Source organism: Taudactylus pleione, unplaced genomic scaffold, assembly GCF_031769625.1.
Source record: "Taudactylus pleione unplaced genomic scaffold, aTauple2 ptg000137l, whole genome shotgun sequence".
Taxonomy (NCBI): Eukaryota; Metazoa; Chordata; class Amphibia; order Anura; family Myobatrachidae; genus Taudactylus; species Taudactylus pleione.
Window position 1 is genome coordinate 1,805,349 of NW_028284539.1, and position 26,116 is coordinate 1,831,464.

At 42.1% G+C, this 26,116-nt stretch overlaps 1 protein-coding gene across 2 annotated transcripts in view; it reads right to left on the reverse strand.

The window, feature by feature from the left end:
- MOCOS (molybdenum cofactor sulfurase) overlaps positions 1-26,116 on the reverse strand; it is an 805,385-nt gene that overhangs the window by 191,044 nt on the left and 588,225 nt on the right. For both annotated transcript variants that reach the window (XM_088473622.1, XM_088473620.1), the window contains exons 9-10: positions 23,943-24,105; positions 14,997-15,078 (exon numbers count right to left, since the gene is read on the reverse strand). In XM_088473622.1, the coding sequence (XP_088329748.1) occupies positions 14,997-15,078; positions 23,943-24,105 (245 nt within the window). The remainder of the gene's footprint in view (positions 1-14,996; positions 15,079-23,942; positions 24,106-26,116) is intronic.

Below are 26,116 nucleotides of genomic sequence, written 5' to 3' on the forward strand. Positions count from 1 at the left end.
GTCCCAAAGATGTTCCAGCACTTGTAATTGGTTGATCTACAATGTAGTATATTAAATTAAATGGACAATTGGACAACATAAAAAATAAAAAACAACAAAAAAAAATAAATATAAATACACCCCTAAACCAAAATTGAAAAACAAATTAAAATGACCAGATAAACAATACAGACACACCAAAAAAAAAACACAGACAAGAGAGCTATAATGTGAGGCACGATTCAGATATATTGAGTTGAGATGTATTGGTTGTATGGCCACCAAATTCAATGGGATCGTCAAAATCAAGGATGACCTGTGGTGGCACTTCACCTATGTTTATAAAGTTAAAGTTCAGGATAATTACAAACAGTGACCATTAAAGTCAGAAACCACAAAATATATTGGTGAGCATTTTACAATGTTAGCTTTTAACAACCATTCATGGCGTGCCAGTAAGGGACATGCACCCATAACCAAATTTCCAAATTTAACATGGATGTCTCCCATCCCTGAAATGCCTTGGTAGACTGCATGGGCACTAGAGGTGGGGCACATGCGCAGTCAACTGGACTGCACATGCACAATCACCCCAGACAATGATGAATCAATGTTTTACATACACAGGGTAATAGTTGACTGTTTGTAGCATAGGCAATAGGGAGTAACACTGTGCTCAAATACCATTAGCTGTTGTGTAAGTTGGAGGAAATTCATTGCAAACCATATCCAGCAACATTTGGAGGAAACGATTCCACCATAGGAAGATAGGAAGCTTTGGAGGAGGTTGTGGACAATGTGAAATGAGGGCTCACAGCAGAGTATCAAAAAACATGCAGCAGCCCCTCCTTCAAACATACTCAGTATACTTAATTTTAAAGCAAAATCACAGTAAAACTTAAATTTACGGGGAAGGGCCCACAACTACATTTAGTGTAATGGACCACATTGACAGAGAGAGTATGTTGGAGAAAGAGAGTGTACAGTTTGAAATTACAGTGATGAATACATGTTGGTTAGCATTTCAAACATAGTTATTTCCCCTAAATGAACTTTAAATATAACTTTTGAACAGGCATGTAACGAAATGGCCGAATATCCATACTCCCATTTTGCATGCAATTAACTATCCAAACTCACACATCAAAATGTAATAATTTATTAGTAAAGTTACACTTTAAATGGTGTGAACAGCCAGGAAAGAAATGTATTATTAAAAATTAATATATAAAAATAAATAAAAAAAAACAGCCTTTTTACAATTGTGAAAATTGCAAAGAAGGTAGTATATGCATTTTTACAATTAAAATATTATCTGGGTTCCATTTGTCTATTTTTGTAAAATATAATGTATTTTTAATTAGACAAAGTTTAATAAAAAAGGAAAAGTAATTGTACAATTGGTGTACTTACATTTGTACTCCGAGATATTTGTGTTTAAAAAATGCTGTGCCAAACAATGTTAAAGACAACAAATACATCCCTACAAAAAACAGACTACAAACCCACTTCAGTGAAAACATTACACCGCACTTTCTTCCATCATCATGTTTTTGTTAGGTTCAACTTACAGGCAAAAACCCCAAAACAATATCAAAATCCCCAACTATATAGACGTAAAAGCTGTTGGCCCTGGTTTTGGACTTAAAAATGCAACATCTTTAAAACCAAATGTAAAACTACATTGACCTCAAACAACCTCAAACATGCTCAACACTATTTAGCTTCTAAAATCAGTTGATACTTTGGATGGTGTAATTTTTACCAATACAACCACCAGAAAATGCTGTAAAGTTAACTGTTTCCAAAAATAGTGAAACCATAATGCCGTTACACTACCCAAAACTGAAACCAAAAACACACGCACTAATTAAAAAAAACATAAAGTGCAGGCTCAAAATTAAAAACGCAAAAACTTATCAACAAATATACACAATATTTAGAAAATAAAATATAAACAAAATTAAAAAAAAAAAACACAACTAAAATCCATATAGAGCAACAGTAAAATGCGAGTATAAAAAAATACCTATCTGCCCAATGGTTTGGAGACTTGATTGAACATTTGAATGAGGCAGGGCCAAATCTGTGAATAAACAAATACAAATGATGAAATGTTTTAATCACTTAGAAAACTTAAAAAAAATATTACCCTTTGCATTTCTCTTGCTGCTGCTTATCTTCCTCTTCTTACTTGATTTGCCTTTGAAGTTAAATATAAAATTAATAATATACAATTAAAAAAAAAAAGGTACAGATATACAACACACATGATTAAGGAGGCTACACACAAAGGGCCTGATTCAGAGCCGGTCGCTATTTGCGCTCGCTCGTCCAGAAAATAGGGGTGGCTATTCAAATGAACCGTTCGCTGTTTGCGGTCTGTTCACGCCTCTAGGTCTGAACGAGCTAACAAAACTTGCGGTCGTTTTTTGGGAAACTACGCCCCCTGGCCGCTCGCATCCTACGTCATGTCCGCTATTTATTAGATTAATCGAGTACATCGAACAGGGTATGACCTGCTCGCTATTCTTGTGGTTGGTTTTTGCTACCACAATTTTGCGAGCAGTTCTGGCTAAAAAAACCCCCAGTGACGTGGTCAATGACGCTGCTGCTTTAATTATGCACACCCATAAAACGCCCGTTTTGATCTTTAAGCACGCCTGCGATCGGATCTCCACTCCCCGTTTTCAAGCACCTTCCCCTGTTACCACCCACATACGCCTCACTCTGTCACTCAAATTATCAGGCATTCGCTATTTTGCGAGCACATGAATTTCGGCCGCACTGACTGGTTCGCGCATGTGAATAACGATCCGTACGCATGCGCAGTTGGGCAAACATCGCTCCGAGCGAACGAGCAGCCGCTTACGAGCTCCTCTGAATCAGGCCCAAAGACTTTGCAAATAACAACTATGAAAACACACAGGGCCAATAACACACACTTTAAACATAAACATGCAGCTTTGACAAGTCAGACTTCCAAATCACAAAAACTACATATTGACCTGCTTGAAAACTGGTTTTAGGCACTCCTGCAGACATCTGTATCAAGGGCTGGCATATGGCTGATTAATCTGCAAAAAATGTTTGTGGTTAAAACTTAAAAGCTACAATTGTTGGATTTTTGAAAGACCTTAAAACCCAAAAAATACCTGCTCCCCTCGGACTTGAGGTATTCATGGAGTCAATTGTTCCAGCAACTCCTTTAATCATTTGAGGTTGTAATTTTTCCGGCAGACGCTCCTCCCATTCCAACCACTTTATTCTCTTTCCAGGACCACCACCTGTACCGCGGGGGCATGGCAATATTCTTTGGCCATTTTTTCTTTAGTTTTACACTTGCAATCCTTGTAGCAATGCTTGCAAAGGTAAACAGCTCTGGGTGCATGACCTATAGCACTGACTTTTTCCGAAATTCTAAGCCAGATGACTGTCTTTTCTTGGGGAGCTGTTGTCTGGCCCTTGCTGCCTATGATCTTGTCATAGTTTTTTAACACTTCTTTAACAAGATACAGGTTTTCCGTGTTGGAGAAGCGGATGGCTTTATCACCTGCTGCCACATGTGGTGCATCCAAATCAACATCATGTGCCTGTGTTTTTTTGGGTTGACCACTTTTATCATGCCTTTTCTTCAATGCCTGCTTCTTCTTTTGCTGGTTTAGATCGTGAAGATCTTCAGTGGGACTATAGGCTGACCAGGAACCTTCTGAAGAAGAACCAGGTTCGGAAGGCTGCTGGCTTGACATTTACTCTGTAAACAGACCAAAAAGGTTATTACAAGTATATTAAGATGGGATTTGCCAAAACAATATTTTTTAGAGGTAATTCAAAACATGCCGTTGCTGTATAAGGGGAGGGGTGGCTGAGCAGCAGTGTTATGATGATGGATGCATGAGTTTATGAAGTGTAGTAAGGATAGATTGTGATGGACTTAGAAAATGGATGGTTGTGTAAGTGTTTGTTTTTTAAGGAGGGGTGGTGAATGTTGTTTTGATCTTTATTTCAAATCAAATAAAAAATTTACACGTGAAACTCAAAAATACAAAAGGGTGCTATATGACAGTTGGCTAGAGGAGGTGGGTGGAGGTGTATTTTCCAGGAAATACTCCCTTGGACACGTGGAGCCTTGGACCAGGCACAGGCAGGGCAGCTGCTAGCGGCTGGGTGTAGATTATGGCACCTACTACTGATGATGAAAACTAAAAATTATTGCAGATTTTCTGACTGCTTCAAAAGGGGTGCACAACACACAAAAAGATGGACCAGTTTCAGGAGCCAATTAGTGTTTAGCTTGGGGTGCCCTATGGTGCACCATGCAACAGGATGCAGCCTGCAACACACAGACCAAAAAACAGGCACACTGGCAGAGGCATGTGAAACCTGAATTGGCCCTGACTCTTCTGCCTGCACTCATCAAAAGTTAGTCTGGAACTGGGATAAGGCCAGGTTGCTGTGGTGCTGGCAGCTGGAAAATGGGTGCTGGCTGAGGGTGGTTGCTAACAACAAAAGGTGTGTGCTGTGCTCTATGAGTGTCAGGGTGATGAATGCTGCATTGGGAGAAGGGTGATGTGAAATGTGGGGTGATGAGTGCTGTGTCTGTGTTGTCCTGTGTGAGGGGTGCTGTGGTGGTAGAGGGGTAAAGGATGTTCAGATCTGGTCTGTGCTGAGTCAGAGGTGCTGTAATGTGTGAAGTGCTAAGAGAGAGGTGCTGGGTGAGGGGTGCTCTGATATATGTTGCCACAGCAGTGCTGTGTTGTTTGAGTGGTGCTATGGTGGGTGATGAGTGATGTGGTTTGTTCTGTGCTGGGAGCACATCACAGTGGTGGATGGTGTCACAGTACAGTGACACCACAACCCTTCAACAAACAAAGGCAAACTTACATAAAAAGCATGGGTGTCAATGCAAAAACAAATGAACTAGCTCAGTAAGGAAAATCTCTGCCATTTGTTCTTGAAGGGGATGTGAAATGGAAAAATAGTGAGCAGGGTGGATTAGTAATGAGGAGTGTGTGTGAGTGTGGTTAGTTTGTGGTGGTGTAAAATTGGAAAATGTGCAGTGTGGTGCAAGTGGTGCAATTATCTTACCTAAATTAACACCTTGCAAACAGATCTCTGCATGTCCTCTCTCCTTTCGTGTTACAAAATGGATGCCATTATCCCACGATGCGAGGTAACAATATGCAACGCGTGATCTTTGGAACAATTTCCTCTCGCATCCATAAGCAGATTACGCGCGTGATTTTGTTTTCATTGTATAGCGCGTGAAACGGGAACGCGCTTTGCAAAAATAAGGCACTAGTAACACGTGGTTTGGAAATACGCGAGTTTAGGTGAAAACACGCGCCCAATTGAATATGCCCCTAAAAAGTGATGCCACAAAACAGTCTACTGCACGTCTTTGTATCATTGTTGAAACACTACAAAAAATTTAATTAATGTGAGGAATGCTACTTTGAAAAAGACAAATGTTCAGATCCTGTGGAGTCATCTGAATAAAAAAATAATTCTCATTACTTTTCAATCAGCCCTTGTGTGTATTGTAACATGGGCTATAAAAATGAGGACCCCAGGCAGGCAGGTACTATGTACAGCAGTGGCTTTTTAATAGCAGCTAACACTGCACTTTAGCATAGGTGAGCAGGGGCCTGGACACACACAGGTACATAACAGAAAATAAGCAAACAACATAGGCCCGTATTCAATATCAGCTGAGCCGCGTTAAGTTAACGCGGCTTGGACTTAACGTCGACTTCGCCTGTTTGACAAGCGGAAAAGTATAGCGCGTGTGCCCGCGTATCCCCGTATTCAATTTCAAAGTAGGCGAAAACGGCACTCGGTGATACTTGGATCGGCGAAAACAAATGGGAATTTTGGGGAAATAATTGTAGGATCCCCCTAAAGATGTCCAGACCTCGGGGATCACTATGCGTACCTCCGTTTGTGCCTGCAGAAGAAAGTCGTGGTTTTTAAATTGCTGCGGCTGGTGTTTTTTTCCCGACTATTTGAAGAAGTGATGCAGAAGAGCATTTAGCTTTTTTTTTCATTTTTAAAAGTGGTCCCATCAAATTTGGGGTACACGAAAATGGGTACTAGCATATTTTTAAGTCCCTAAAGGTAGTTTTATCAATTCTGCAAAAATACACCTGCCGCTACTCTGCGCAATAAAAAAACACCTGCCACATACTTGGGGACCCCGCCAGTATTAATGTCGTTAGTTTGGCTTTTTGTTTGCCAAATTTTGTTTTGTCACCCCAAAATTTTTTTTCTTCATTTTTTGGGGTGTCCCGATTTTTTTTTACATTTTTTTTTTACATTTCGTTTTAAAGGGGGCATTCCAAAAAGTACAAGCTATTTTTTATAAGCCTGCACCCCTAAACCCCAAATCTAAACTTTATTTCACTTGCTATAGTTAATTAAAAAATTTTAATTTAAAAATGACCCTTGACCCCATTTACGGAAAAAAATGGGAATTTTCGGAAAATATGCCTGGGACCCCCCTAAAGATGTCCAGACATGGGGGATCACTATGGGTACCCCTGTTTTTGCCTGCAAAAGAAAGTTGGGTTTTTAAATAGCTTTTTTCCTGCCGCTGCTATTAGAAATCCCGACTTCCTTCAGAAGATAAAAATGGGGGTACCCATAGTGATCCCCCATGTCTACACATCTTTAGGGGGGTCCCTAGAATATTTTCCAAAAATTCACTTTTTTTTAACCTGTAAAAAAAAGTAGTAAAAATTTACAAAAAAAATTACATAAGGTCCCCCCCCAAAAGCCAAACCAGCCCCAGGCTTGCCAGCCAGTTTTGGTTTCTAAAAATACGGGGACCAAAATGTGTAGGGTTCCACTGTATTTTAGAAACCAACACCAGGCTGCAGGGACTAGTGCTGGTTTTAAATATAGGGGGGGGGGGAAAACGAATACGGCCCATAGAAGTAAATGTCTCAGCACTCTCTGTGCTTAACAGTCAGCAGTCATAATAACTGTGGACCCTGAAGGTGCTATATATATATAGTGGCAGTATCACCAGAGATGGCGCTGGTGAGCAGCAGATTCTGTGTGGGGTTGGAGAGATCTTCCCACACAGGGTTGAAATACTGAGTTTTGACACACCTTTGGGCTGTAGTGAGAGAGAGTTAGTCTGCAAGACACTGCAGTCAGGACAGGCTGGTACATGTGTGTCCAGTCAAGGTGGGACTACTGTTGGAGACCAGTGTGGGCTGCGAAGCCACTGGTGGCTAGGAAGCCGGGTTCAGACCTACAGGAGAAAATGTCTCCAAAAAACTGTGTGACAGCTAAGCTGCAGGCTGAGGAAGTCAGAGTCTATAACTGTAGGAGACAGGAAAGGCCACCCAGAAAGGCTGTATATTACTCTGCTGGAAGCAGATTGTGACTGCAAGCAAGCCATGAGCCTGAATGTGTGCAGGCCGAAGCCTGTGAGAATACCTGTCAGTGATAGGACTGGGACTTTGATGCTGATAGACTGTGTTTGCAGATTAGCTGCACAATTATAGTTAGGGGTAAAGTAGTGAGGTAGTTGCCCTAAAAAAGGGGCTAGGCATTTATTGTTTCCTGTTCATTTGTGTTGCACCTGATTTATGCTGAAAAGTAAAGCACCATTCCCTTTATTTACCTGAAAGCTGTGTTGGATCCTGATTGAGCACCTTAAACACTGCACCACTGACACCCATCTACCAGCTAATTACCCCATGTGTCATCGCAATCGTTACATAGTTATTTAGTATAAAAAAGTAAGCTATTAGACCACACAGTGACAACATGGCAATGCGACAAAGCAACATTTCTTATATATAAAATTCATTGGTCTGTTTGACTGTCCTGTTATTCATTTGGACATCCCTGCACCAATTGGGATGAAACCAACATGAGCTGGTCCAGTTGGATCCTGGCCAGGTTGTAGGGGGGTTAGGGTCTCGGTCGGACCTCCCGTTGTTGTATGTTGGCCAGAACGTTGACTCGGGGGGCTTGTTCTGAGCCTTCCACTGGATGGAATTGGATGACATCACATAATACAACTTAATAATTTGAAGATACACCCCTGAAACAATGAAATCAATGTGAGGTGTTCCAGTTGGATCCTGGCCAGGTTGTACAGTAGAAGGGGGTTGTATCCTGGGCAGAACTTTGACCCTGGGAGCCTCTTCTGAGCCTTCTACTGGATAGATTTGGATGAAAACTTCACAGGGTGGTGGATCCCAGAAGACATATAGGCGGCCCTCCCATTGGTGTATGTTGGGCAGAACATTGACCCAGGGAGCCTTTTCTGGGCCTTCCGCTGGATGGATTTGGATGAAAACTTCACAGAGGGGTGGTAATTGGTCTGGGATGCCTAATGCAGTGGTCGAACATCACAGCAGAGTGCGCCAGGTAGAACTTTGACCTAGAGAGCCTGTTCTGAGCTTTCCACTGGATTTGAGTAACATAATATAATAAAACTTAATAACTTGAAGATCTAAACCCAGGCAACATCGGGTACTTAAGCTAGTATATACATATATACACACACCCCACACATGTATATATGCCAAAACTCCCTTTAGTGCTGGAATCCAAATGCGTCCTATGCCCTCCAAAATTACCCCACACCAGCCAGTAGAGTAGAAATAGCAAACAAATGGCTGTATTCAGGACAACTTCGTAAATAACACAAATGACTCACTGTTAACTATAATATCAACATTTCAGAACCTTTAGTTCTTTCATCAGGATCCTGATGAAAGAACTACAGGTTCTGAAACATTGATATTATACTTACCAGCTGGTCAGTTGTGTTATTTACTAAGACATTTGATTTTGCACAGGCAAAAAGGAAGAAAAATTCCTTTTTTGGGGCACTCTTAGTTAAAGTAGATCTATGATATGATTTAAGGATAATTAAAACGTACCATTTATTCAAGTTATCCATGTTTTTATGAAATACTATTTTTTACCTATATATTTATAATTCCCACCTTGCCTTTATTCATTTATTGCATTTTTATAATTGTCTGTTGGATATATTAGTTAATTAAATGTTTTTTTATATATATTATCCTTTTATAATTTCTTTACACTATGACTATTTATTAGTAACCAATATTCTATAAACAATTGTATGGGATGTTATTCTGAGATTTATTTGCACATATGCACTTGACACTTTACACCACTTTGTTATTATACATGTTCCTTGGTATAACTATATATGCAGTGTATAGGCACTATTGTCGCTCACTTATTTTGCCTTATGTTTTTAATGTGGTAATTAGCCATTACCCACTTATTGTGGTTGGAGCAGACACTTACAACCAAATAAGTAAGTGCAACACACTAACTTATATAAGTATTGTAAGAATAAGAAGGAGGCTTTCCATAACCAGTTGCCGAGTACATTCACAATACACAAATATATATATATATATATATATATATATATATATTCACAACACATATACACACACACTTGTGTAGTCTGGGGGGCAGCAGTGCTTGTGACTAACAGGCTCCGGAGAACCAGGCGAGGACTGATGGAGAGGGAAGGGGTGGCCACCACACTGCCTGCATGGCTCTAAGTAGGAAGACTGACTGCTCTGACTGACTGCTCCCTCCGTCGTGCACATGCACAGTGGGGAACATCGACCCACTTGCGAGCGTACTGACACTCGCGAGTGGGTCTGAATGACCCCCATAGTGCGAATCAGAAATGCAACTTCTATTCTGTAATGTGAGAGAGTCCCCATCCACATAATACTTAAATCGCGATTCAGTAAAATGCCTAAAGCAAAACTGAACCTGTCAAAAAAATCAAGAAAGGCTAGACGAGTGGCACAGTCTAAGACTATTGAGTCCAGCTCTGAGAGAGAAAGACGCTTAGGAGAGATGTACACTAGAATGGCTGAATCCACCCCTGAGAGAGAGAGAGATGCTTAGAAGAGATGTGCATACACAACTCTCAGGCTAGGGCGGCAGAGTCCAGTAACCACAGAGAGCTGCATCCACATCATCAATGAGATCATATAGGCCCTGATTCAGAGCCGGAAGCTCTGACCAGAGCGCTCGCTCTGAATCAGGGCCCACCTCCATTAATATGGAGCGTCCTCCTGGACGCTCGTATAGCTGTGGGTCACCACCCACAGCATATACGAGCGTGCAAAATGATGGTCGTGATGGTCTTGACCATCGCGACCATCGGAACTGCGAGTGAAAGCCTGCGGTTGGGTTTCTCAACCGCAAGGCCAGGAGTGATTTCGGCTCAATCAGAGCCAAAATCACTCCCACTGACATCACTAGTGATGTCAGTGGGGCCGGCTTCAGACGGTAGGCGTTCCCTTGGGAACGCCTCCGTCTGGCAGGCACGCCCCCGGCACACCCACCAAAGGGGGCGTGCTGTCAGTCACCATCGACAGCACGCCCCCTTTGATGAGACACTCCGAGCGAAGGAAAGTCCTTCGCTCGTCGGATCTCGCGCATGCGCACGACGGAGCTCCCTCCGTCGTGCGCATGCGCAGTGGGAAACATCGACTCACTTGCGAGCGTACTGCCACTCGCGAGTGGGTCTGAATGACCCCCATAGTGCGAATCAGAAATGCAACTTCTATTCTCGGAGTTAAATAGGCATTTTGTTTCGACCCTTCTACAGATTATGCTAATCACCCCGATTTGTCCATAGGGAAAATGGATAAAATTTGTGAAAATTGCAATGCAAAAAGATGGCCCAAAGAATCTTCGGGACTATGCTGCTTTAACGGATACATGCGTCTAAATGAATTTGAAGACATTCCGGAATGGCTTAATAGTTTATTGGTAGGAGCGAGGTCTTCTCATATGGTCAGTTATACGTGGGTCTCTCCCATATCGGTAATGCCACCAATCAAATCATACCCATAACTGATGATCAGAGCCGTAACCAGACTTTTTGGTGCCCTGTGCCAGAAAGAGCATTGGCGCCCCCCTCATTTTTCAAAAGGGACATAAGGCACCCAAAAAAGGGGAATGGCCTCATGGGGAAGGGCCAGGGAATTGATAGGGGAGGCCAGGAGATGCTGGGGATGAAATAAGAGGAAGCTACAAGTGAGAATGATAATAAACAGAAATTTGACAGGCCCAAACAGCACCCCCTGCCCTGCGGTGCCCTGTGCCACGGCACCGGCCGCAATACCCTAGCTACGGCCCTGCTGATGACAGTAATAAGACTTTACAAGTGTAAGGTTTACAATGAGGTATTTACAGATTGAAGAAAGTGGTAACAAATTTGAAAAAAACGTTTTTTTTACTTCAGAAGAAATTAAGACAGATAAGTGAACTAAAAAAAGGGGGAAGAAAACATTGTATCATTAAATAAAATTAATAATCACTAGGCAACTCCGGGTAGGTGCTGCTAGTATATATTACAATATATAAACACTGATTTGCCAAAAGTCATGAGATGTAGAGATGTATGTAAAGTAATGGTAGGTGGCGTATCTGTACTGTGACATCATAAAAATGCCCAGACCTGAATCAGTTGTAGTCTGACATCTTGTGAGTCCGTTTGAACACCGGCTAGACTGCTCATAGCAAGGCCATGTGAATTATTGGGGTTAGAACAGGGCATGATAGTAGGTGCCCGACAGATGGGATATTCCATTTCCAATGTTGTGTGGACATTCAACATTCCTCGATCTACAGTGTCACGTGTGTTTCAGGAATACCTCATGGATGGCAATATCACCCACTGTGGACAGTGCAGTGGTTGACCACCACGGGTGCCAAATGATCGTGACCAGTGGTGTCTGGCTAGAATTGTCCATGGTAAAAGAAAAGCAACAATGGTCCAAATCACATCCACATTCAATTCAGGAGGTACCAGATGCATATAAAACTGGTCAGTGCAGCATTCTTTAGCTTCCACTGAATATGGGAGCAGCAGACCCACCAGAGTGCCCCTATTAACACTATGACACCAGACATAATACCTCACTTGGGATCGTAACATTGCTAACTGGTCCCTGGAGGACAGGCAACATGTGGGGTTGTCCCATGAGTCATGATTCCTGTTGTTTAAGGCTGATTACAGGGTTCAGGTGTGGCACAAACCCCATGAGGCCAAGGACCCCTGTTGTCAACAAGGCACCATGCAGACTGATGGTGGCTCCATAATGGTGTGGGGTGTGCTGACATGGCATGGATTGGGTCTGCTGGGCCACCTGAACATGTAATTGACCAGTAACTTACCGTTATGTTGAATTGCTTAATAACCATTTGGAGCCCTTCATGGACTTCATGTACCCCCACAGTGATGGGATATTCCAGCAGAATAATGCACAGTGTCATAGGTCCCAAGTTGTCCAGAATTAGTTTGAGGAATATTCTGTAGAGTTCAGCTGAATGGTGAGGCAACCCGATCGCCCGACATGAATCAAAATCAAGCATTTATGGGATGTGGTAGATACAGTAGGTCAATTCACATCCAAGATACAGATCCTCATACATCTAGCCTCAATACGCCATGCAGCACGACTTGCCTGGCATGAGTGAGCCGCCACGTCCCATGCTACTCTGCTAGCGTTGGGCATCTTGTTTTGCAGAAAATGCATCTAAGTTGCAATCACTCACCTGCAGGACTGCTGTTTAATTTGATATGCAACACTTGTATATATGTGTGCATATGAAGCACAACTGAACTTGGATTAAAAAAAGCTGCATACGCTACTTTCCAGCACTTCATATACAGATTCAGAGACTCAATTGCACACAGATACACTAGTGTCACATATCAAATTAACCAGCACAGTCTGCATTGCATTGTGACTTAGGCATATTTTCAGCAAAAAAAGGATGTAATAAAGACGCCCGGCGCGAGCAGAGTCTCAAGGAACCTGGTGCGCTGAGAGTGGCTTTTTACCGTGACTGCAGCAAAGATGTGTAAGAACACATCTGTATCAATGAGCTCTGGGAAGCTATCCAGACAGCATGGGTCAACATCTCTCCAGACGTCTTCCAACAACTTTTGGAATCGATGCCATGTCGAGTTGCTGCACTTCTCCATGCTAGATAGGGTCCTACACAATTCGAGGCATCTATCCCATAACTTCTGGAACTTCCACGTATATCACAATGCACTTATTAAAATCTGTGGCAGGATGTCACATGGAGATGGCAACGAGAAACTGTGCACAGAGCTGGGAGGACTTATGAAGTCTCCCACTACACTGCCAGTATTATGCCCGACAGAAGTTGAACAGCCGGAATGTAGGACACAGGGGGTTGTGGTTTCAGTGAGCAGTTCTTGGGTGGCCGCTGGCAGCCAGGCTGTAACAGGAACATATTTTTTGTCCTGTCTCCAACAGCCCTACAGATCATATGGGCCTATTTTAATGGGGGGGTGGGGACTAGAGCTGCTGCTCCACCCGCCAAATTATTATTCCGGCCCTGTGTGTCATCCACATTTTATGGGAGTGCTGAGGCCAGTGTCTGCATGGTTTTGATGTTGAACCATCCTGCATCTTTGGACACAGATATCAGATCTGAGATACTAAATGGAGACGTCTTTTTCCTTCAGAAGCCTCCTGTAGCATTAGCACACTGTATAAGCACACAGTACCTGCGTCCAAAGACGCAGCTGCTGTGTGCATAGAGCACATCTCACTGTCCCTATACTATCTCTAGAACAAGTCTTGAACTATAACATTTCATCACCACAATAAGGGTTCTTTTCTTAAAAGCTCTATTAGATCAGAGCCTCAGATATTCATTCAGTAGTATGCAATACTTTATTAGATACAATGACACATTAATTGTTAATTTCTTCGATAGATAGAGCTATAGAGATGATAGATAGATAGATAGATAGATAGATAGATAGATAGATAGATAGATAGATAGATAGATAGATAAATAGAGATAAGAGTATGCACAGGCATTGCTATTGGTTACAGACACACGGTATTGTCGGTTAAGTAAATCTGTTGATTGTGGGTGTTATTGGTCTTGTACATCTACTATATAAGAGAAAATTTGTCCTTCTGTCTTTCTATACAAATCCAAAGTTTACAAGCCACGATCGTGAAATTGTACATACGAGCATATTAAAACACGGCGGAGGCAACTAAAAAAATTTGAAATCGAAATTAATTACTTTTACTTTTTAATTAATTAAAAAACACAATTTTTGCATAGCATTCGCCCTCTAAAGGTCAGGTACGGAATTACAAAAGGATTTAGCTTATCTACTATTTTTTCTTTTCTATCTTCTCTACTATATACAAGCAAAAATTTGTCCTTCTGTATTTCTGTCTTTCTATACAAATCCACAGTTTACAAGCGAAGATCGTGACATTTTACATACGAGCGTATTAAAACACGGCGGAGGCAACTAAAAATTTTTTAAACCAAAATTAATTACTGTTCATTTATAATTAATTTAAAAACACAATTTTTGCTGGCATTTTATCTTGTCATGATCTTAATGTTTATTATCGAAGAGAGCTTTAGCATGCTTTGCCAGCATTCTCAGCTCTCTGACTATACCAAATTACGCAAAAACATTTACTTCTTTCTTCCAACTGTGTCAAAATGGTGACTTTGCAAGGACCCTGCTTGTACTGTGAGCTGCCAAAATATTATACATGGAATGCTTCTCCCAAAGTTATTCTGCACAGAAAACAGTGAGTCGCTGTAGATGGTCATCCTGGTATCAGAGCAAAAGAAGCGCTTGGCCGTGTTTACACTGTACATCCTACAAATTTTGAATGCCTCTATCTCCGAAGTTTGCTTTACACCGTTACAGGTCCTACTTCCTTCGAAGACCTTAGGATTGTTGATGGGGAAGTTTGTCACACTTTTCGTGAGACCTGCCTAAGGAGAGGTTGGTTGGAGGATGATGTGTAAACAAACATTCTTAAAATTCCGGGCAACGCCGGGTACTCCAGCTAGTCTATTATATATTATAGAATTATTTACCACAGTCTTGTTACTTTAACAGACCAATATTGTCATTGTTCCACATATTGAATATTTGGATTTACCAGTTCACTTACCTATCTCCACAAACTTTGCTTTGACATACTTGAGTTGTGACATTGCTCTCATCGTTCAGTGATATTTCTATAGGAGACATGCCTAAAACCAGAAAGACATCATAAAACATAGTTTTCTTACTACAGTTTTAAATTATACATACATCTTTAAAACTGCTGTCCCATAACATTAAACATGCATTCACAAATATTTTTTCAAGTTCAGTAATATTTAAAATACTTTTTCAGTAAGCAACTTATTTTTTGATTACGACTTTTAACTTTTTGGGGCCTATTCATAATCACTTTTTTTTCACAAAAGCATGTGACAATTAACATTGTCAGATACTTTTGTAAAAAAAATAAGTGTTAGCGCCATTCATCAAGTTCCGAAAAAGCATATTTTTCAGAACTTGATGGTGTTACTGAACGCCACTCTGAGATAGCATTCAGCCCCCAATAACCTTCACAGGCTACTGTTTACACGGCAGCCTGTGAAGAAATGGGATGTAGTTGGCATCCCAGCGTGCCGATGGTTTAGATCCTGGCACCAGTATCCTGACCATCGGCATCCCGAAGGTAAGTATCAGGGTACAGGGGGAGGGTAGCGTTAGCTAGTGGGGTTAGGCACTAGGGGGAGGGTTAGGCACCAGGGAGGAAGGGTTAAGGGAGGAAGAGGTTAGGTTTAGGCACTAGGGGGGGAGGTTAGGTTTAGGAAACAGGGAGGGGGGTAAGGGTTAGGGTAGGGGTTAGAAAATGACTTACTGTCACTTCCTATGGGTGTCAGAATTCTGGCTGTCAAGATGACGCTTTCGGTATTGTGAACAGCGGCATCCTGACAGCCAGGATTCCATACCCAACCCGAAGAAATACTTGCCAGCCACAGCACTAGGATGTATTGAACCCTAAGGGACTTTGCAGACATGTGGCCCAGCTCACCAACAGAAGACAGGTTACATCTATAGAAAAAAATAAAATATAAAAATAATGAAACACATATACCATAAAATTGTATCTTCTAAAAAAGAAGCTAATAACATTCAGCAGTTTGCTTTCTACACAATTAGACTTGCTTTAGTATATATACATTAAGAAACACCCACAATTGTGCACATGATTCGATAATGTAGCTAATAATGTGGTCAGATGTTCCATATCAGTCGTAGTGATTTGTTTCAATTAGTTCAAAGGAAAGAAGCAATGTTGATACAGTATCCAGTTGTAAGTTCCACTGAGCAGGGCCATGAGTCTAACAAAGACCATGCATGCATAAATTGTTTTAAACTTTCTCCTGCTCCCTGCATAACAAACTGTTTGAAAACAGTGGCTTGCAGTCTGTGCGAACAGCTGTGGCTTGTACTAATAATAGCTAACAAAAAGGAATTATCACAGGCTGCTACAAATATAATTGGATGAATAATAACACAGCACTTTTTTGCACTCAGAAATGGGTTATAAAGTATCTGCTCAGTGGAACTTACAACTGGCTACTGTATTAACATTGTTTCTTTCCTTTGAACTAATTGAAACAAGTCACTACAACTGATATGGAACATCTGACCACTTTGTAGCCTGCAAGCTATGATTATTAGCTACAATATCGAATTATGGGCCTGATTCAGACCCGCTCGCTAAGATGCATACTCTCGCTGCTGCCGATGGCATCGCAGTGCACATGTGCATACCTTAGCGAAAGTTTATAATGCATTCACTCGCTGCACATAGACAGCCCAGCAGAGTGAGTTATACCCCTTTTCCACCTAAATTCCGGGTCTAACCCGGAGTTGGAACAAAGTTCCTATCCGGATCAGACCCAGAATTTTGCCGGCGCTGACTCGGGATATTCCCGAGTCAGCGCCGCTCACACCGCAGTCGGGTCTGCATAGACCCGGCTATTGCGGAGTGAAAGTGGACGCTTGGAGATGACATCATCTCCAAGCGCCACTGAAGCCGGACCAATCGGCCGGCTAGCAGCGCACTCCAGGTCTTTGTGACCCGGAGTGCACTGTTCCCATAGCAGGGTTTCACGGGCTACGCCCGTGTTAAACCCTGCTAGTTACCTGGGTTGGATTGCCGGGTCACTCGACCCGGCGATCAACCCTCTGCCCTTTTACACCAGGGAGCTGCCCGGGTTAACCCTTCAAAAACCCGGGTTTTAGCTCCGGTGTAAAAGAGGTATAACAGGGGAAGCCATTTGTAGGTGGTAACAGGGGAAGTGGAGGTGCAAATGCAGACATGCATGAGCATACACTATGTGATCGCTTGCTAAGAAATACTCTGCATGCTAATTCATTGTTGTGCGATTGCACTGCCTAAGCAATTTGCATACACAACGTGCGAAAGTATGCATCTTAGCGAGCGGGTCTGAATGAGCTCCTATGTGCACTATTGTGGGTGTTTCTTAATGTATACAGTATATTCTAAAGCCAGTCTAATCTTGTAGAAAGCAAACTGCTGAATGTTATTAACTTCTTTTTTATGGTATATGTATAACTATTTTTATATTTTATTTCTTTCTATAGATGTAATTTTTATTTAATATCACTTTCTTATAATAATTTTTTATCTTGATGTTGTGTAGTAAATCATATAACCTACCTAGCGCCTGATAGTGATTTGTGTTTAGTACAGTATATGTAACAGTTGGAGGATCCAGTTTCCTCCTCAATTGATGGCTGCTATCAGTAATTAGGATACATTTTGTTCTTTCTTTTAATTAATTCCATGCTTATCACCAGACAGCAGACAGAAGTCCAGCGCCTATTTGTATGTTTTATTAGAAGACAGGTGAGCCGGGAGGAGGGGATGCGGTGGCGGGAAGGGGGGGTGTCAGACACCTGTGGGGGGGACGGTTGTTTCGGATCGTACATCCGCGGGGGGGGTATCTGACACCCACAGGGGGATCCCGGACTGTACACTCACAGGGAAGGGGGGCCAGACTGTACACCAGCGGGGGGGAGGGGTGGCGGATCTTATATCCGTGGGGGAGAGGGAGGCCGGATTGTACACCCGCGGGGGGAGTAGGGGTGGATTGTACACCCGTGGGGGGAAAGGCTAAGTACCTCATTAAGACCCGCTTGCAAGTGCATATGCGCTCGCAAACGGGTCGATGGTGAGGCCCTGCGCACACGCAGCGGCCACAGTGCGCGTACGCACCCACGGCTTAGTGAGCGGCCTGGAGACAGGATTTTAAAGAAGAAGCGGCTGCCCTCATTCAGAGCGAGCGATCGCATTTTGTGAGCAGCTCTGAATGAGGTCCTAAGTCCGCAGCTTGAAGACAGACAGTGAAAACTGACCGTCTGTAGGAGAAACGTCTCTCACTTCTGAAAAACTGCTTCGTAGAAACAGCAGTTTTTCGGAAGTGATAGTTTATGGCAGGAGGCATGATGCACCTGTGATAATTATGTTTTGATGAATAGGCCCCTAAGTAAGGTAACCTTGGTTAAAGGTTTCAGCATTTTTAAGAATATAGTATAAATGTAGTGTATTACTACATTAATGAATAATTATTACACATGCAAACCAATTTGCTAAATAAATCTGCAAACTGCAAAACTTAATTTATCAGAATATAATGTAGCTTTTTTTGGGAAAATATACTAACCACCAGAAGGTGGTGCCAAATGGTAACTAACTAAAGTAGTATGGATTTCTGTAGTTTAAAGAGAAAAGTGAAACATTTGCTTTCCTACCTAAAAATACTCAATTTATTAACTTTTTTAATTATACTATTTTTGTAAATGTATCTAAAATAATTAAGTAACAATCAAATTTAGTTAAAATTACTTTGTTTTGTAAATAATTTACAGTAGCAATTATAATATCTAAATATGTAATGATATATTTTTGCTAATGCACTACATGTATAAAAACAACAACATACAATATTGTGTAACAGAAACATTATTTAACAATCACAATCATGACATCTGAAAGTGGGTGGGCTCTTAATGTAATTTGGGTAGCAGCATGGGCTACTCATGTTAGGGTGGGTCAAATCATTTGATTGTGGGTAGGAATTAATTGGTGATGTCTATTAATTTAAGGTGAGGCTACAGGGCTATTAATTTAATGGTGGTGTGGTTTTAGGACTATTATTGAGTGTGGGGCTGACTTTAGAGTAAGAAAGAGAGACACTTATTGTGTGTGAATAATAATTATTTAAGGTAGGGACTGTTTGGGGTTAAATAGGTTTATTTATTATACTATTATTATCAGGACAGGTTGGAGCAAAATACTGTAGGGTTATTTATTGAATGTGAATATTTTTAAATTAATGTAGTGCTGATTTATTGTGAATGCTAATTAATGGTTAATGAGCTGTATGATGGGGATGTAGTTATGGGACCGGCGGCCTCCATGCCGCCAGTCTCAATACCGACATGGAAATGCTGACAAGGGACTTAAGTTAGGTGTTGAAATACAGATGCCTATCTTAATCCCAATGCCGGTACGCCGAAGGACGTCAGCCTGATGTAAGTCCGGGGCACCCTTAGTGTTAGCCGCGGGGGATAGGGGGGGGGGTAGGGTTAGGTTTAAGGAGCATAGCGGGGTTAGGTTTTATGGGGGAGGTTAGGGTTAGGCACCCCTAGGGGGGAGGGTTAGACACCACTGGGAGGGGGAGTTGGGTTAGGCACTAAGGGGGAGTTTTCGGTTTGGGCACGAAAGGGGGGTTAGCTTTAAGCACTAATAGGGAGGGTTAGGGTGCTGGTTGGGGAGGGATAGGGTTAGGCTAAAAGAAGGGAGGGTTTGGGGTGAAAAGAGGGGAGGGTAAGTATACTTACCTGACCCATCGGGATTCCGCTGTCGGTATTCTGACAGGAGACATCCCGACAGCCTGCATTACATACCCATTCCGTACAGTGGCGTAAATTCATCCCAGATGCACGGAGGCAAGTTAAAATTTGGTGCCCCCCCGTCACAGCCACTGACACTGTAATGTAGCAAATTGCATGCAGATAGCCTATAGATAGACGAAGCTGATGGTCTGACATGGAGCTCTCCACTAGTGTATGGGTGGCTTCTCAGGTGCCGGGAAGGGGAGCCATGTATTGGGCAGCCATGACGTACACTCCGGGTACATAGTTACAGCCCTAAGTGCGGTGAATAATTTGAGGTCAATGGAGGAGGTGCCCCTTCAGTGCTGAAACCCGGTGGCAGGCACCTCCATTGTCTCCCATAGTTCTGCCCCTGATTCCGTATGATGGACTGTATGAGCAATCAGAAGATATATATTTATGCTTGTGAAGTTGAAGCTGTGTTCCTCTAACTGCAGCACACTCAGCATTACATATGTACAGTATTTGAAAGGGAAAAGAAAGGGATGCAGTCAGGAAGTCTATAGTCACTATGTTGAGAGTGAGTTTGTAGACATGAAAAAAATCAGTGTTGAGATTGTAATGCTATTTAAAGCATTTTAACCACGTAGCTATTATAACTTTAAACATGCTCCTAAAGCAGCATGTATAAAGTTAGAATGCCTGCACGTTTAAAATTAAAGCAACATGTTTAAAGTTAGAATGCTCACACTAAAAAATGCTTTAACCGCTTACTTGGCAATGTCACATGTGATGCGACTGCATCCAGAAGTGCTTCAGCTGGCAAGGATGCATCACATGTGGGCCAGCGCTGCCCTTCTGTGTGTCCTGGCTTTAGAAGAGGAGATCCATTCTGCACAAGTGCAGAACAGAGCTCCTCTGTCTACCCAGAAAACATTTTTGAAAATGTGGGTATGTCGGCTAATGTAAATAGAAAATGTGAGACATAGAGGAAAAAGATTACAAATAATAAAAGTATCCTCCACGGCCAATATTACAGTAATGAAATAAACAATACACTATAAATATGTGGAATTAAAGTAATAACATTGCAAAACAAAATGCATTTATAGGGGAATCCAAACCCATACAAAAACAAACATCAATGGCAAAATGCGCGTTGGAGCTCGGAATGACCTGCTGTGCACAGAGGGACCTTCTTTCCTCTCAGTCTGGAATATTTCCCACCAGTTACTTAATGTATATTCTAATTTGTCTGCTTTCTCATTGTTCCTGTGGTGAGTGGTGCCATGTGCCAGATCTTTTGTTGTTTATTTGCATGAACTAGAGGATGTACACCTCAAATCTGTGCTGCTAAGGGTGTGACACCACTGAACCTATTGAGCGACTATACTGTTTTTTTTTAATAAAAGAAAATATCATTAATTAGTTCAGGCCACCTACCACTGTAGGCGCTTTCCACAGTGGACAGGGCTCAGCATGGACACAGGGCCTGATTCAGCAAGGATCGCAACTGCAATTACGCACTCAATCGGCCGATTGTTGCGTTCTGCGCATGCATTGCAATGCCTGAACATTCCACTGCGAATGGGACTGCAATCGCAGAGACTTCTCAGACCCATTGCAGAGTGATTGAGAAGAAGTAATGTTTGGGGGTGGTCGGAGAAATGTAGGTGTGCCAGGGTGTTTGGACGCCATTGCAGGGGTGTGCATAAATTATCCACTGTGATGCCATATGAAGCTTGTGTACTCACAGCATGTGATGAGTTTAGCAATTTCTGAGCAAGGTCAGACCTTGTGCAAGTGTGCGTGAGGCTGTGATGGTACTCAACTGTACCGATGGTTTCGCAGTCTTGCTAAGTATATACTGCAATCACAGTTGCGATCCGTAATGAATCAGGCCCATTGACCAGTTGCTGGCTATGTAGCAAGCTGCAATGGACTGTACTGTGTGTTCTGACACCTTTCTATCATAGCTAGCACTAACTTTTTCAGCAATTTGTGCTACAGTAGCTCTTCTGTAGGATAGGATTAGTCAGGCAACTCACATCAATGAGCCTTGGGCTCCCATGACCCTGTCACCAGTTGTCCTTCCTTGGATGACCTTTGATAGATACTAACCACTGCATAGTGGGAACATACCACAAGACCTTACATTTTGGAGATGCTCTGACCCAGTCATCTAGCCATCACAGTCAAAGTCGCTCAGATCCTTACGTTTGCCCATTTTTCCTGCTTCCAGCATTAAAACGTCAAGAACTGAGTGTTCACTGCCTGATATATCCCACCCTTGACAGGTACCAATGTAACAAGATAATCAATGTTTACTTCAAATTGTCAGTGGTTTAAATGTTATGGCTGATCAGTGTATATAAATAAGATTCATCATCATGTGCTTAATTATTATTAATGTGTTACATTATACTGAATTTCCCAGGACAATGGTTTATTCCCTACAGTGCATTGCTGTTATCAATCTAGTACATTATCATGCATTATAAGTAGTTACTATTTATACATTTATAAAAGGGGCCCAGACCATGCACTCTCTATTAGTTAACAAAGCCTCCATTGTGGATGGCCGCACCCCCTCTGGTGGCTGACCACACCCCTTATGCATGGCCCCTACCACTGCATTCCCCTGTAGGGCCCTTCTTGCCCCAGTTATGTATATGTAGCTCTCACTCACTGCTAAGCCAATCCTAGGAGACGCTCAGCAGAAGGAGTCAGAGAGAATCATGTACTGAGCCCTGAACATGTACTGAGATGTGATTGCAGTATTTGTGACATGCTGGTGTGACCCCTGGATATCAGAAACCTCATGGAAATTTTGTCATTTGAAGCTGTCTTTTGGAGATCTCATGGACCTACTGCAGTGGCGTAAGTAGGGGGGGTCGAGCAGGGCTTGTGCCCTGGACGCAGTAGACGTCGGCAGCCGTGGTCCAGGACACAGTAACAAATGCCACCGGCGGCTAATACACTCATACTACCCGGTGTAAGCGTTTGTTTTGGCAGTCAATGTCAGCCAGACTCTCATTGACTGCTGCGCTGCACCCTCTGCTGGAGCCGGGCTGGAGCTCACTCATGAGCTCCATCTTCTGGCTCCCCCACAGTGGTTGATGGGAGAGACGTCATGATGCCTCTCCCATCACCAGCTGGGATTCAGGTAAGTGTTTTTGTTTTTTATGTACGTATGGGTCTTTGTCTGGCAGTGCTGAGGGGGGTCTACTACTGGAGGCACTGCATTGGAGGGACCACTACTGGGGGTACTGCATCGGGGGGGACCACTACTGGGGGAACTGCATAGGGGGACTACTACTGGGGGCATTATATAATGGGCACTGCATAGGGGGGACCACTACTGGGGGTACTGCATGGGGTGACTACTACTGGGGGAACTATATAACTATATGTCATGACGTCTCTCCCAGTCCATACTCACAGTGCCCTGCACCGAAGATGGCTGCAACATTAGACCCGCCCATCATGATTAGAGCTCCAGTCCACATGGCGTTGCCACTTCCACCAGTCCACCGCTGTGCAGGAGCGGGCAGATAAGTTTGCTTTTGCTTCCAGGGAGATGAGAGGGGCTGTTCGGTGAGGGGGCAGTTTAGTGAGGGAGCGCTGTGCAGTGAGGGGCTGCATAGTGAGGTGATGTGCAGTGAGGGAGTGCTGTGTAGTGAGGGGCTGTGCAGTGAGGGCCTGTATAGAGAGGGGCTATGGTATGAGGGGCTGTGCTGAGGATGGCTGTGCTGAGGAAGACTGTGCAGTGAGGGGCTGTGGTGTAAGGACCCTTGATAAGGAAGGTGTGGTATGAGGGGCTGTGCTGAGGATGGCAGACTGAGGAAGACTGTGCAGTGAGGGGCTATGTAGTGAGGGGCTGTGATGAGGGCTGTGCAATGAGGAGGCCTGTGGTGTGAGGGACCCTTGATAAGGAGGGCTGTGCAGTGAGGGGCTGTGATGAGGGTTTTGCAGTGAGGGGCTCTGTTATGAGGGGTGAGAGGGATTTCCTGTGCTTTTCTGGGCAAGTAAAATTATTATAAAGATGGAGGAGGGTGCCAAATTACTGCCTTGCCCCGGGTGACAGAAATCCTAGTTTTGGCTCTGTTAAAACTATGACAATTTAAGTCTTTTTAGGAATTGTAATGATGAAATGCAAGTTAATATACACTGTAGTTTGTTATGATACCTTTTGCTTGAATTATCAGAGTATGATGTGTTAAATCTATTGAAGGATGAATAAGACACAATTTTGGTTCTTGCTTCTGACTCAGGCAAACTCCATTTTCATTCACAATCATCCAATTCCGATCAAAAAGTAAACCTTGTTCTTCCACAGGCCACTGGGTGACCTAATATGAAGCAAAGAGATAATAAAAATAATACTATTTAGTATGATTCAGTGTAAATAAAATCACAAATAAATCAGTGCAATTACTATTAGTTATATTATAATATAATAAGTAAACTCAAGTTAGACTGAAGACATCAGATAATAGAAAATACATTGTTATTTTAATGCAAAATAATACAGGAGTGATACAGTATATATAAAAAAAAACAAATATGTCGTTTTGGTTTGAGAAAACAAATACACAAACATAGGGCCTGATTTACAATGTATGCTAATGCTACTTCAGCCGCAAATGTGTACACAGTGGCTGTGCGAAAATGTGCATATGTCGCAGCCGCCTAGATTTGCATTGAGACACTCACCAGCGGCTTTGCAAATCCAAGAAACTGTGTAGAAAAACGCAGCATTGGTCACAGATCAGTTGACTGTCGGCCTTTTGAGTAACTTAATTATCTTGCAGAGTGGCCACAGGTACTGAAACACTGAAGCCATTTTTACTGTGTATGGGATCACAGTCACAGGTGGAATACACATACCATTGTGCCCACAAATGGTCCCTACCTGTTAATCACTTTGCGAATAAATCCTCACTGTGATCAACGGTGAAAATTAAACTTGACGTATGCACAGTGCGACTTAGACACATGCGCAGATTACCGATAATCACTCAACTGCTTAAAAATCGGCATTGTGTCCATCTCTGAATCAGGCCCATAGTGTAGCTATCTGCAATTGACTAATTAAAGAAACACTAGCAAACAATTTCAAATACAGCAAATATTTTTCAAATAGAGGAAATATTTGATATTGCTAAATAGAGATTATAAACATATACTATTGTTGATAATGAATGAATCTATAAATATTAATATTTAGTTCTACCAGATTATTTTACAGTACAATGATATATTAGACATTTGCTGAGTAGCTGTTATGAATAAGTATCATCCATGTAATATTTTTGTCTGCAACAAAGTCAATGCCAGCCTCAATTTACAAGTTAAAAACAATGAGAGCCAGAATTGTGCTAGGAGTTGTCCCACATAGATTCTTTCAACAGGTGTCTTCAAAGGAAACCGAAGAGAGGCAACAAACACCCTTGTATATCAAGTAAAGGCAGATATGTAACTGCTTACTTGTTTGCTTACATCAGTAAGGTGATACGAAGACAAATAGAGGTATCATTGTCCAGCAGGTAATCTCCCCTCTCCACATAGGAGCATGTAAATAAAATAAAAAACTTGGAATGCGTATATCAAAAGATTTTTACACATTTATTGCTGAGTAAATATATAAATGGGAAAGCATATCCATTCCAGGTATTATAACAAATACCACAATGTCCATATATGGAATGGAAACTGGGTGTTCAATATGGAATATGTATAAAAAGTGTGCAGTTTGGATATACTGCCCCCTTTCACTCTATCAACAGCCCCGTGTTTCACACATGATCAGGACCTTTAAGAGAACCGAAATGCGTTGATAGAGTGACAGGGGACAGTACAGTATATCCAACCTGCACACTTTTTCTACATATTCCATATTGATATGTATATGTATTGAACTGGTTTTTCATTTTGAGGGTTGAGTGCTGCTCTGGAGTGTAGCGCTGAACTTATAGTATACTCTTTGTCAATTTACAAGTTATTGGTAGAATCACTCTAACAAGATGGAATCTCACCACTTTAAACTGTTCTAAGATATTTTATCAGACTTCATTTAGTGTCTGGATACTGTGAGTGTTGTAATAGTGACCACATTGCTCTGATACTAAGTGAAAATGATTATTAAGTTGAACTACCACATAGGAGCCATCCCTTCTGACTAACTGGAACACTAGGGGCTTTTTTTTCCTTAGCTACAGAACTACCAAATTCATTTTATTAAACTTCTTTAAAAAGCTGCAGAAAAGATTTTGAGCATATGTGACCAATCACAAACCATCTTTTTCTACTCACAGACCCAGGTGGAAACTTAAAGGGTTGATAAACAGTTGAGACCTGGGA